This window comes from Pyrgilauda ruficollis, unplaced genomic scaffold (assembly GCF_017590135.1).
Source record: "Pyrgilauda ruficollis isolate IOZ18807 unplaced genomic scaffold, ASM1759013v1 scaffold164, whole genome shotgun sequence".
In the NCBI taxonomy this organism is placed as follows: domain Eukaryota; kingdom Metazoa; phylum Chordata; class Aves; order Passeriformes; family Passeridae; genus Pyrgilauda; species Pyrgilauda ruficollis.
In genome coordinates, this window is record NW_024515209.1 from 1,469,704 (window position 1) to 1,483,019 (window position 13,316).

Below are 13,316 nucleotides of genomic sequence, written 5' to 3' on the forward strand. Positions count from 1 at the left end.
TGTGCTTGTGGCATTTTCATGAGCAGCTCGTTGTCCCCCTGCACACACCGAGACCCAGGAGCAATCCCCGTCCCCTGCAGCCGCTGTGACACGCACAGAACAACCCCGAGGAGCAGCTGCAGGCCAGTGCTGACAGAGCTGCTGGGCACAGGGATGGGCAGGGCCCCAGCACTGAGCACACACCCGGCCCTCAGAGGCAAACAGGGCACCCGGGCTGCTGGGGCGAGGCTCCCTGCACAGGGACCTGCACACACCCCTGTGCCCTGGGTGACCCGTGCCCCTGCCAGGGCCTGGGGGGTCCTGGCAGGAGGCCAAAGGCACTCGGGGTTCTGATCTTAACCCATGGAGCACATTGCCAACTGTCTATGAAGAAGTACAAGTCACAAAGGTTTAAATGGAGTGATAATGAATCAATCACAGGGTGGAAAGTGGAATTTTGGGGATTTTACTACAGGGGTCTAGGAGGCAAGATGGAGGGATCTGGGTGTTGTCCTGTCTTTCTTCTTTCTTCTTCCCAGCCTCCATCTTCTGGGTGATGGTGGCACATTTGGATTGGTCTAGAGTACAAGCAGACAGTCTAACATTGGTGATAGGTATTGGGAAATAATGATAAATAAAGTACATGTAATTCATAGTATAAAATGGAGACACCAGCCCAGCTGTGGGCAGTGTGCCCTTGACAGACCTGCTAGACAGAACTCTGTGGGTCCAAAAAAGAATGTTTTGGTAAACAACCTTGTGAACCAGAGGTGAAGAATCCCAACTCTTTCTTTGACCATTGGGCTGGGAAAAAGGGACTCTCGGGGTCATCCTGACTGCAGGGAACCTGAGAGGGTGGCAGCCCCAAGGAAAGAGGGGAGCCAGAGCCTGCAGCAGCCAGGGCGGGTGCTGTCACCGTGTGCCACTCCCTCACGGGGACAAACCACAGGCAAACCCTGCAGCAGGCTGCCGAGCACGCCTCAGAGTGCAGGGAACAGAAAGAGGAAAAAGAAGAGCAGGAGAGCCCTGAACAGACAGCTGAGGTGAGGAAGGGCTGACTCTGGCATCACGTGCATGCCAGCCTGTTTCCCAAACACCTGGAACAGGAATGTAAGTTTTCCAATGCTGTGCACACAGTTTCATCCATGTCTTGAGAGCCAGGCTAACAGGAACACTTCCTATGATTCTGTCTTTTATCTGGGTACCATGATACTGGCAGGTGCTTTATTCTCCTTTATCCTCCTTGCAAATTGCCTGTTACCTGCTGTGCTCTGCTTCATCATCTTTCTCTCCTTAGATACTGCTGAGATCACAGAAACGCAGAATCCAACAATGGCTTGGCTTGGTAGGGACCTTAAAGCTGGTCCCATCCCACCCCAGCCATGGCAGTCACCTTTCACTGCCCCAGGTGCTCCAGCCCCAGTGCCCAGCCTGGCCTTGGGCACTGCCAGGGATCCAGGGGCAGCCCCAGCTGTGCCAGGGCCTGCCCACCCTGCCAGGGAGCAATTCCTTCCTGACAGCTAGTCTCACTCCACTCTCCATCACTGTGAAGCTGTTCTAGTGGCATCTGAGCCTCACCAATCTCCAGGAGCTGTCAGGAGCTTTGGCTCACATGATGTCTGCACTGTGGGACCAGCAGCTTTCCTGCACGTGCTGCTGCTGCCTCTCAGTGCCACCCTGGCAACCCCTGTCCCTGCCTGCTCCTCTCTCCTTCCAGAGGCACAGCGGATCAGAGATGCGTTTTTGATGTATTCTGCATTTCTCAGCTTATTTTTGGCATTTGCTTGGCTGAAATTGAGTGAAGAATCACTTTTCCTGCAAGTGTTTTGCCTGTTTTTGGGAACAGTGTGCACATGGGAAGATCTGGTGTCTCTGTCCTCTGGTGCTGCTATTGGGTTTTCCCCTTTAATTCAGTCCTTGCTCAGGCTGTTTCTGCTCCTTGTACACTACTACAGACACTTTCTTATCTTCCTTAACTTTGACAGACAGAAAATGTCCACGGGTTGCTTTCCTCCCTTTCTGATTTTGTACAGTTCAATCTGTTTTCTACCAGTTCAAATTGGCTTTCCACCAGTTTTCAAACTGGTTTTCTACCAGTTTCAATCTAAGTATTTACCATCAGCTATAGTAAATACTATACTAATATAGTATATATAATCAGCTACAATATACACATAATTTCTAAATATTTTTACATCAGCCTTAATAATGACTTCAATAATAGATTTACAGCATCCCTAACAATTACTCATTAATTTTACAGCAGCCTTACTTGTATCCATGTGTGTCTGTCTTCCTCCAGTGCCATTTTTTGGACAGTTTAATAAAAAGTCAACTAAACTAAAGGCCCAAGCTTTTACCAAAACATACTGGATAGTTGAAGGGGCTGACACACAAGAGCAGGCAGAAGGGAACAGAGGAATATGCTGGCAATTTGCTGTTTCTAAGCCACAGGAAAAAATAAGCTAAACCTATCCAATGCAGGATTAACATTAATTTTCTAGAATATTTGTGGCTTGGCTTGGGCTCCTGCATTTATTCCATAAAAGAAAAAACCCTGTTTCTTGTTCTGTGTTGGTAATTGCAGGTACAGAGCTGAACTTGCTATGATAGGCACTGGAAAAGGTGATAAATATCATAAAAATACCCTGGAAGATGCAGCCACATTTCCTGGTTTTACTGAAGCCACTTAAGGCTCATGCTGTCTCCTTTACCAGGCTGCACCTTACAGAAGGATAAGGCCAAACTTAGGTCAGATGTTGAACGTAACTAGGAAACTACAAATAGGGATGATCACAAGCAGGCAGAAATGGGAGATTCCCAAAACAGCACTCAGACAGCTGGGCTGAGCGTGGTGAAAAACCTGACGTGATGTGGAATGTGGGAAAAAAAGAAAGGGGGGAAGAAAGCTGTATTCAGAAACCACTTTCCAATGAACGTTCTCTCTCCCAGGCAGCCTCAAACGAAGCTGCCAAGGAGAGACAGCAACTGCTGCCTGCGTCCCCATCTCCGGATCAGAGGGTGAGCGCCCTTTGCGCCCTGGCTGCGGCGGGTGCGGTCACACCGCTCCCGTCTCACACAGCAGCCTGGCTCCTGTGGATTTCCAGCCAGAGGTGCAGCCCTGGCAGGGAGTGCCCAGACTTACGTATCCGAGGTGTCCCTGGCGGGAGCAGTTGTAGCAGTACACGGACACCGCGCGCTCCGCGGGCGCGCCCGCCGCCTTGATGGGCCCCGGCTTCGTCTGCAAGAGGGAAACGGGCAAGTCAGCTCCGGTGCTGCTCTCAATGCTGAATTAAAAATAAATTAAAATTACAGAAATATAATTTTATTAAGCTTAGATCAATACGCTCCTGCTCGCTGCTGGAATATTAAGTTTGGAGAAGCAGCAACAGGCTGACGCTGCTGTAATTTTGCAGAGCGAGGCTCAGCCTGAGCATCACAAATGAGGTGGGAAGAGGCATCGCTGCCATCCTGCCCACCAGGCCTGAATGCAAACTGCTGATTTATCTCTCCCCTCCTCTCTCGGGGGCTGTCAGATGCAGCTGGGGAGGCACAGTGCCACGCCACAGGGAGAATGGCAGTCCCATGTTCCACAGCACAGACATGGTGCCACAGCCCACGGCGTGGGCAGGCACCAGGGCTAACAAGAGATGCAGGAATCCTGGCCCAAAAGCAGTGGGGCTTAGGAGCCACCTTATTGAACTCTGTGTTTCCTTCTCTCTGGGGCTAAAGGAGCATGGAAAAGTGGCCCTGATTTCACAGAAAATTGCAGTATTTGGCAAAGCTCATTGCAGGAATGGCTCCTTTCTTTAAATGTGTATTGCCACGCTCCTGTGCTGTGGGAGCCACTGTGCTCTCAGTCGGAGCCTCCAGAAGAATGACAGCAGTGTTTGTAAAATAGGCAGCAACAAGAAGAACCTTCCAGTGCTGTTCTTTGTGAATCTGATCACACTTGCAGTGTCACCTTATGGTGAACTCCCCAGCCCTGGGTTTAAATGTGTGTTTCAGAGTCATGTTCCTTAGGTCACACCCACGCACCAGGAGGGGCCTGAGGGAAGACTAAGAAGAGTGACACATCCAACAGCGATTTGTGACAAAAGGTGGGCAAACAGGGAAAGGGAAAACCGACCACCTATAAAGCAATCTGAGTATTTCTCATCCATGTCTCACAGCAAGAGCTCTCCAGCTAACAGCAGTGTGTAAGTGACACACTAAGCTGGCTCAGTTTTTCAGGTATTCTTTTATCATAAAAGTATATAGAAGAGACAAGGAAATAAAAAACAACAAACTGAAATGCAAGCCCTTGTGTAGTCCCCTTGGGGAAAAATCTGTCTGGTTTGTTTAGTGGATCAATCACCATTATTGTGGTTGGATTTCAGCATGACGAGTGTCCCCAGAAATGCCCTCTGCCTTGCACAGGGCTCCTGAGGAGCAGCATAACCCTGCAAACCCCTCCTTCCTGTGCCTTCCCAGTGCAGAGCCTTGCCTGTACTGCGCTCCTCTCGAGGGTGATGCCACTGGGGAGCACACGGGGACTCTGCCAGCCCTGCCAGCGGAACGCGAGCGCGGAGCAGCGTGGCTCTGCTCTGCCTCCTGCCAGCTGGGCAGCACAGGGAGCACGAATCCCTCTGGGAACAAACCATCGACTGCTCGGGTGCTGCCAAGCGCAGGGCGATGGCAGCATGCAGGTACCAACCCCAGGCATTATTTCCGACACGTGATCCTTCACATTCCAAGATGCCGTGCGCTGAAATCGAAGAGCCTGACACCTTCACCCACAGAATGCCATCCTCCAACGACAAGACTCATGGTTTTGGCCATCATTAGTGTTCTAAAGGTCAGAATTTTGCATTTCTGGGTGCAAAATTTGCACCCAGTTCTCACCACTTCTTACAGGACAGATAAACTCCTGGAGCAGCAGCTCTGCAGTGGCCTTGTCCTCCCGTGGGCCCCCACACCAAAAGCTGGGCACCAGCAGCCGGGGGGCTCCTCAGCCCTTGGGGCTTACCCACATCCCACAGCCCACCCTCCCCTCCCAGGGCAGCCCCCTGCCCTGCTTGCTTTTATTCAGTTAACGCAAAAGGTCACATTTAAGGAAAAAATTTCACTGAACGCTTGCGGGTCAGATTGCAACTCTACAGAACTTTACTCTTCTCCCAAGCCAACCAAAAAGAAAACCTGCATGCTATAAACCCTCTGTTTTCTTATTATTTAGGACTTAAAAAAGCATCTAAGGATTCAGCCATATGGGTACAAAATAAACTATTCATCAACACAGCTTCTTTATGTTATAGGGTTTTTTTTGGTTAAAAACATTTAAATAATCTATATTTGTAGGGTGATATCTTGGAGATTACTTCACTATCAATATATAGAAGTAATAACCTGGTAGATAGCATTACCTATGAAAGGTCCATCCCATCTGCTATTCTTGCTGAAAGCTTTTCATGCACCAGTAAACTCAGTAAATATCAGAAGATAAAGCATAAGCCTACCACGCCATGGATTTACTCCTAATGTCTCCTCAAAGTGCAGCCTGATGCAACGATTACAAATGATTTTTCTTCTAATGTCATTTTACATAACCCTTTTTTCTGCATGAGTAGTTAGTGCAGAATGAATGAATGAATGCCATTAAAACAGTTAATCATTATCTGGGACACTGGCCTTCCTCCCTTCTGAACCAGGAATCTCCATGACAAAGGCCAAGAGATCAAAATGCCAGGGCTGCCTCTCTGGCCTATTTCTGACAGTAATTTTTTATGCAAATGGCCCTGCTGGGCAGCTCCCCCGGTGACCTTGAGCTCCCCTTATCTGCACTGACTTTGATCCGACCGGGGCTCCCTTTTACAAAGCTCACTGCTACTTAGGATCTGCAATCTGGCTAAATCTCACTAATTAAGGAGAATCATCTGACCTCTATTTTTGCGTGTTTCCCTGCTCTCCTGCTTTGTGCTGCGTGGGCATTGCTGCTGGGGGGGACCAGAGGCCAGACCCCTTTGTGCAACCCCAAGTGCCCCCGTTGGGCCAAGGCACCTCTGCAGGCCGTGCCAGAACCAGCGCAGGACAGTGTGACGTGTGGCGTGACATGGCACTGACATGGCTGTGACATGTGGTCTAACATGCAGCCTGTGCAGAGTGTGATGTGTGACGTGGGCTGTGACATGGCTGTGACATGTGGTCTGACATGCAGCATGTGCAGAGTGTGATGTGTGACGTGTGGTGTGACATGGCTGTGACATGGGCTGTGACATGGCTGTGACATGCAGCATGTGCAGAGTGTGACATGTGACATGTGGTGTGACATGGGCTGTGACATGCAGCATGTGACGTGTGTTGTGACAATGGGCTGTGACATGGGCTGTGACGTGCAGTATGTGCAGGGTGTGATGTGTGATGTGTGGTAGGCTGTGACGTGTGCTGTGACGTGTGCTGTGACATGGGCTGTGACATGGGCTGTGACGTGTGCTGTGATGTGTGCTGTGACATGGGCTGTGACGTGTGCTGTGACGGGCTGTGACACGGGCTGTGACGTGTGCTGTGACATGGGCTGTGACGTGTGCTGTGACACGGGCTGTGACATGGGCTGTGATGTGTGCTGTGACATGGGCTGTGACGTGTGCTGTGACGTGTGCTGTGACATGGGCTGTGACACGGGCTGTGACGTGTGCTGTGACATGCAGTGGCAGCCAGGCCCCACCTGTGCAGGGCGAGCTCTTGCACGCGCTGGACCCAAACCTTTCCGCCCCACTCCTGCCCCGGTGAACCCCACTGTGACAAACAAATCCCCCTCAGATGGGCTCCCAGAGCCAAGGCCACTGCCCATGAAGCCACCAGCCTGCCCCTGCTGGATGAACGCCCTTCACTGCTGGGCTGCTCCTTGCTGCCCACATCCAACTCACTGTCCACAACTCTGAGAATGGGAGGGAGGAATTTTGCTCTTCCCACCACTTTGTCCACCATGGGCTGACTCTGGGAGTGAAACCCATCGTCAGCAATGTTTCACCATTCCCTGAGCCACTGAAAGAGAATCATGGAGCGAATCACCGTGCTGTGGCTGCAGGCTGGAGCTGGGCACAGAAAAGGTCAGGGCAGCTCTATCACAGAAAAATATACATTTACTTTCCCCTAGAAACTATCATAATCTACTGGCATGCCAGCTGAAACAATGGCAGGTTAGCATCATTCCCTTATATTCCAAATTGCCAATATAAGGTATCATGTAATATTGTAATTATACCCAGGGTTTTTGTTGTTGTTATTTTCTTTAACCGTGTCATGCACCCAGTAGACTTGCATTCCATTGGGTAATTCCTTAATTAGGCAGATTTTTGAAACAAGTATTATGTACACAACAGACCGGAACGTCTCCTTTGGAGTCTTCCCAGTCTATCAGGTGATTGCATCATTAAGCCACACATGCTACGTAGTAAAAATCCTTATGAAAATTCATGAAAGATACACACTGAGCCTGGTGCATGCTAATAAACAAGAAACATACAAATTTAGTATTTTGACTTTTAATCCCCCTAAACTCCAAACAATTACAAATGAAATAATTTCTTCGCTGAATTTCATTTCTTTTTTTCACCTATCTAATAAAACCTTTCTCTTCCCACATGAGTTGTGGAGGTCTAACCTGAGCCTCTTCCCACAAATTCCACTTTATTATATGTGCTTATGACATTTGGACATCACCAAAACAGAGTGAAATAATCAAGAAAAAAGTGATCTCACTTATCTTTTAGGGCTTTTTTTTTATTTTCTTTCTTTTTTTTTCCCCCTTTCTTTTTTTAAGCCATGATACACATTAAATTACCAGTTAATTAATCAAATTTTTTTTGACTGTACAGTCTGGGAAACCAAAACCTTTCCCAGAGGAAGAAATTTAACTTGCCCGGTCCACAGTACGAGCACTGTGAAGTGATCTCTTTCTACAGAAATAAGACATTTCTACAATGCATTTTAAAGAGATGCAAATAGCATCTACAATTGACTGTGTGAAAACGCTAAAGGAAGAGACAAAACGTACAGTATTATATAGTTGAAATAAATGAATGCAATCTTTTAATACTCTCACAAGCAGAAGGGAAAACCCTAAAATATTAATTCAAAAAGTCTTCTCTAAGAAACGGACAAAAACCCCTCAAGTTCACAGAGAAAATGAATGTATGCAAGATAGTGAGGATAACAACAATACAATCCCTGAATGCCTCAAAATCTTCATGGTTTAAAAGGCATCCCAATTTTCTCCAAAGGTGGTGGCATCTCTCTAGCCGTCCATGGCTAATTTTACAGGGAATGCAAAACGCTATTTAAAAACGATGGCGCATTAAACTCTAACTGTTCCTGATGTGGCTCTCAAACTACAAACCTATCTCCCCCTCTATTTTAATTTTAAAGTAAGTTAGCAAACACTTCGTTCCTAATCCCTGGGGACTATCTGTATGGTGACACAAATGCACAAATTTATGACAGTAACATAAATGCTCCTCCGAAGTAATGTGCAACATTAAGTGAAATCGTTTCCTGGAAAGATATTATAGGTATCTATATTTTATTTGCCATCTTAAACATATCTGGGTCTTTATGACCTTATTTTTAAAATGTATTTCCTTTTTACATTTCCTGGTGCAAATGGACTGCATAAATAAGCAATGTGCTATGAGGCTTCAGACTAGCCGATAAACCCTTTCAATTTTCATGCCAGCTTCTTCTTTTGTAATTCAAATCTGGCTGAAAACTGGCAGCTCTGAAAACTGAAACAAGCACTGCCACAAATACCTTGTAATGCTATCGACCTTGTCTGCCCATGCAGTGAGAAAGGGGGATGCATATGTGTCTGCAGTCATCCAGATAACACAACTCATTTTTTTGGGGGGATAACAGAAGCTGGACCCGAACCGCGCACCCAAAGCAGTCATTACCAGGCAGGCTGGAGAATAAGTCTCTTCAAAATACACAGCGCATTTAAAAACCATATACAGGGCTCAGCCACTGCTTTCATTACCAATTTTAATTTAGCTCCTTCAGTTTGCTAGCCAGATAAACTCTTTAGTGCTGTTTTTTAATCTATTTGCCACATTTTATGTTTAAGATTATAGTAATATGGGACAGGAGAAGGAATCACTTTCGGAGGAAATAAAGAAATAGATCCGCTTATCGGCGCCCATCAGAAAGTTCATTAATCAGCCGGGCTTTGTGCCCCCTAAATTGAAAGGTTAAATAATCCTCTCAGGAATATTTCTCGGCACCGCCGCCAATTGTCCGGAGAGAAGCTGCCATTCACCGTGCTCCAGATCGGTGACAGGGTATTTTACCACCGTTTGGGCCCCAAACAATGACGGACAAATGGCCTGGCTCACAAAGAAACCTTTTAGTACACGGATGGAGAAAGGACCACAAGCTTTGAAGTGGGGTGGGGGAGGTGGGGAGAGACTGTGTGGAGAAGGAGGAGGAGGAGGAGGAGAAGGAGGTGGAGGAGGAAGAGGAGGAGACTCATGCACTGGGACATGTATATTTTATCTGAATGTTTATTAGGGGATTGGCCAAATGTTTATATATATTGCTATATATCTATATATCGATGTATCTGCCAGGGCATGGCACCGGCTGCCCCCACGCTGAGCATATGCATAGTTACACATACATTTATACATTAATCTGAAAACAAACATTTGCAAAGCCTGTAAAATCAGAGGATGAACAGAACTAAAGCACAGTCATATTTATTAGCTAATACACGGGGGAGCCTGACAAACCCCAAGGTTTTAATTTTTACTGTCATTCTGGATGAGTTACAGCTTCCTTTCTCTCACTTTAATCTTTATGTCATCTACTGATCATCCCTCACCCTTGCACAAAAAAGGAGGCAGTGCCACGTCTGAATAAGTTTCTTAGGGGAGCACTCTTAATAGGTATTTCTCGATAATGGACTCTTAATAAATATTTTTTTGGAAGTGGCTTCTAGTCACAGCTGAAATGGAAGTAAACATGGGAAAAACTTTCAGTTCTGCTGAAGAACATGAGATGCCATGTGACCGGTGCATCAGTTTGCTAGAAGTGAGTTTTGGGGTACATTTTAAATAGATAATAATTGAACCTTTTCCATTTACACTCCCCAGCAGCTCGGCTTCAGCATCCTTCACTAACAGACAATTTCACAGAAGCACTTTCCTTACATTACCAACATGCCACCTGCACGTGTTAATGTTTATCCATTTTCTCATAATTTTTTCATGTGCTCTCCATTAAAGAGCATCATATATATTCAGGAATAGCAGTTATTTGCACCTAGACTCATGACGAGTGACATTCATCCCAAATATGTCCTTGCTGAAATGTGTGACAGCTTGTACACAACCACTGACTAACAAAAGCTTCTCCATCTCCTTTTTGCACGCCTGTTTTTAAACATTGTTTTCAATTCCATGCAGTTTTTACTGTAATGTGACTTGGGACTTCCTGAGTAGTATACAGCATCTAAAAATGGGTCAGAGCCCATCAGGGTTCTGCTCTCGCACACCATGTAAATATGCTGTTGACCAAAACAGTTTCCTCCAGATCAACTTTTGAGTGTCTCACTGCTATAATTTTTCCTCTCTTTCCTTCCTGAGGCCACCATCAGAAAATCAGAATGAATTTAACCAGCTCTCATCTGGCACCAAAAGAGACAGAAACTGGGTATCTCATTCAAATCCAGGGCAATTAATTTTAAAGGAGAGATATTTCAGGGTTATTGCACAGTCCACAGAAACCCTCCAGTGTCTGTGCTCCTGCACAGGTGCTCATCGCCCCATTTTTTAAGTGCCAAAATAAGTTATAAAAATTCATTAGAAACATATTTAACTGCATAGTCAAGAAACAACACAAAAACACTTTCTGTTGGCTACAAGGTGAGCAGACACTACAGGTGGAGAAACGGCAAGCTTGAGGGGAGCAAAAAGAAAAACAGGGAAAGAAAAAGAAGGCACTTTTGGACACAGCTGTAAGAAACTCTGAACCAAGCAGTGACTGTCCTTCCCTTGTGAGTTCCTCACCTGCTCTGGTGTAAAAACAGCTCCTGTTGCTCAGCAGTGGCCACCCCACACCGGGCAGCACTGCCACCACGCCACGCTGCCCTGTGGAGACACCAGGAGCAGGGAAAGGGGCCCTGGCAGCCCAACGCAGGCTGCAGCGCCCGTTCCTTCACGGGGGGCTTCCCTGCCCATCGCAGAGTCGCTGTCACGCTGCTGGGGCTTGTGTGTCAAAGGGCAATTTAACCCAAATTCAGCACTACAAAGTGAGTCCAAACCGAAGGCCCAGCTTGGCTGCCCGGCAGCCAAAAACTCCAGGTGGGATGCCTCCCTGTGCAGCCCTTGGTGGGTGGCAGAGTGTGTGCACACACCGCACCCACACACACTTCTGGGGCTCCTCTGCCCGTGGCTCCGTGCTCCTCGCCACGCCCTGCGGGCCCCGGCCCCTGTCATTCCCTGTACACTTGGTTCTCCAAGACCTGAAATCAAAATCAGGGTAATTCTGTCACGGGGATAGAAACTTTTCTATACACATGACAGGACCTAACAAGATGTATTAACATCATTGACATGATAGACCCTCTCGGAATTAAATCAGTGAATGTTTTTAGGGAACCCTAATCCGTAGATTATTAACATGATCGAGCATAACTTGAGGAAGTTACTGTCTCACCAGCACGAGCTCTGGGCTGCTGCGACACACGAATCACCAGCGAGATGAACCACGCAGTGCAAGCAGATTTACTGCCTTTTCCTACTTCTTCCACTTTGCAACACGAAAATGCACAAAAATCCATTTTATGGCATTTATGTGTATTATGTGCAACTGGTTTTTTTTCACATTTTAAATTGTCTGTTAAATTTGCAGATGATTTTTGGCTTCCTACAGAATTTTGAGACTGGTTCAGAGGTCTAACAAAACTTAAGAAAGATATCAAGTTTGGAGAAAATCTGGAGAAAATCTCAGAATGTAGGAACTTTAATATCAATATTTATACATAGCACTGACTGCAGAAAGAGGGCAAGGAATTATTTTTTTCTCAAATGTTTTAAAAATGCATTGGAAACCTCATTTCAGATTGAAAATTCTATCTTCCTTATTTAGATAGTTAATACTTGAAATAATGATAATAATGTAAATGCTTGCCTAAGTTTGCCTTTTCAGATGAAAGGAAAGAAAGGTGAAATTTTTAAACTGAATTTGTAAGCATTAAAGAAAAAATAATCTTAATCCTTTCCCTGAAGAGAACTGCAGTTGAGTATATGAAGGGGAAATATTTCAGCAGCAAACCTTCCCTGATTATTCTCTTTGATTAATTACCCACTCACCCAGCAGCTTTGGTGCATCACAAAAATAACCCAAACCCCTCTGGTTTTGGGTGTGCAGGGCTGGAGGGACATACGCCACCAAATGTCATGTACTGCACAAAGAATGTCCGAGGCACGCGAGAGGTAGCTAACCAGAGATTTAAAACAGTAAAATACATTAATTTCTGTCCTCTGCCCTTCTCCATTTCCCTTTCACAGTGAAAGACAGTGCTTTTGCAGCAAACAGGGCCCTTGACACCACCTCAACACCCGTGCCAGGGCCGGGGTTCTCCAAGAACCACAGCGACGTCATCTGGAACCCCAAAATCACAGAGATGTTCAGCCAGCTCTATTCTGCTCTCTCCCCATTTCCAGACTGCTTCCAGAAATATACAGACATACAATTTTTGGTCAAGATCTAATCTCTCTTTAACCCTCAGTTTTAAAGCAGCTTTTATTTTGTTTTCTGGGGAGCAGGTGCAAGAGCACGGGACAGATAAGTCAGAGAAGCAGGACACTTCCTACCATGGGTACTACCTGGTGAAGGTGAGGGGCAGGTGGTACCCGTGCTGCTGGAAGGTTCTGCATCCCACCCAAAACGTTCACTCAGGTCCTTACAGAAGATTTATACAGGGTTATTACAGCTACTTATTTTCCCCATCATCATTTAAATACACATCTCAAACAAAAATTGGGAAAGAACTTTTAGGTAGCATTTGTACTGAAAAGCTATAGCATGTGCTTTGAATTCAGAAACCTAACAGTTATTTCAGGACCTCAAACTGTCTTTGTTTTCTGGAAAGAAAAAAAAAAAAAACCCAAAAAAACACCAAAACAAATAAACCCCAAAAAACCTATCAGAAAGAATATCTTTTGTGAAACATGATTCCTTTGCAATAGAAAAAGATTTGGGGTTTAGGTTTCTGATAGCCTCAAAAAATATCTGAAACTTGAAAGAGAGTGGCAACTCAGCAAATTACAATTAGTAGGGGAAAATAAACTGTCAAATCACTT

General features: G+C 46.0%; 1 protein-coding gene across 2 annotated transcripts in view; it reads right to left on the reverse strand.

Moving 5' to 3' along the window:
- Positions 1-13,316, reverse strand: part of ZCCHC7 (zinc finger CCHC-type containing 7) — an 89,011-nt gene that overhangs the window by 1,855 nt on the left and 73,840 nt on the right. For both annotated transcript variants that reach the window (XM_041463342.1, XM_041463341.1), the window contains one exon: positions 3,125-3,220. In XM_041463342.1, coding sequence (XP_041319276.1) covers positions 3,125-3,220 — 96 coding nt within the window. The remainder of the gene's footprint in view (positions 1-3,124; positions 3,221-13,316) is intronic.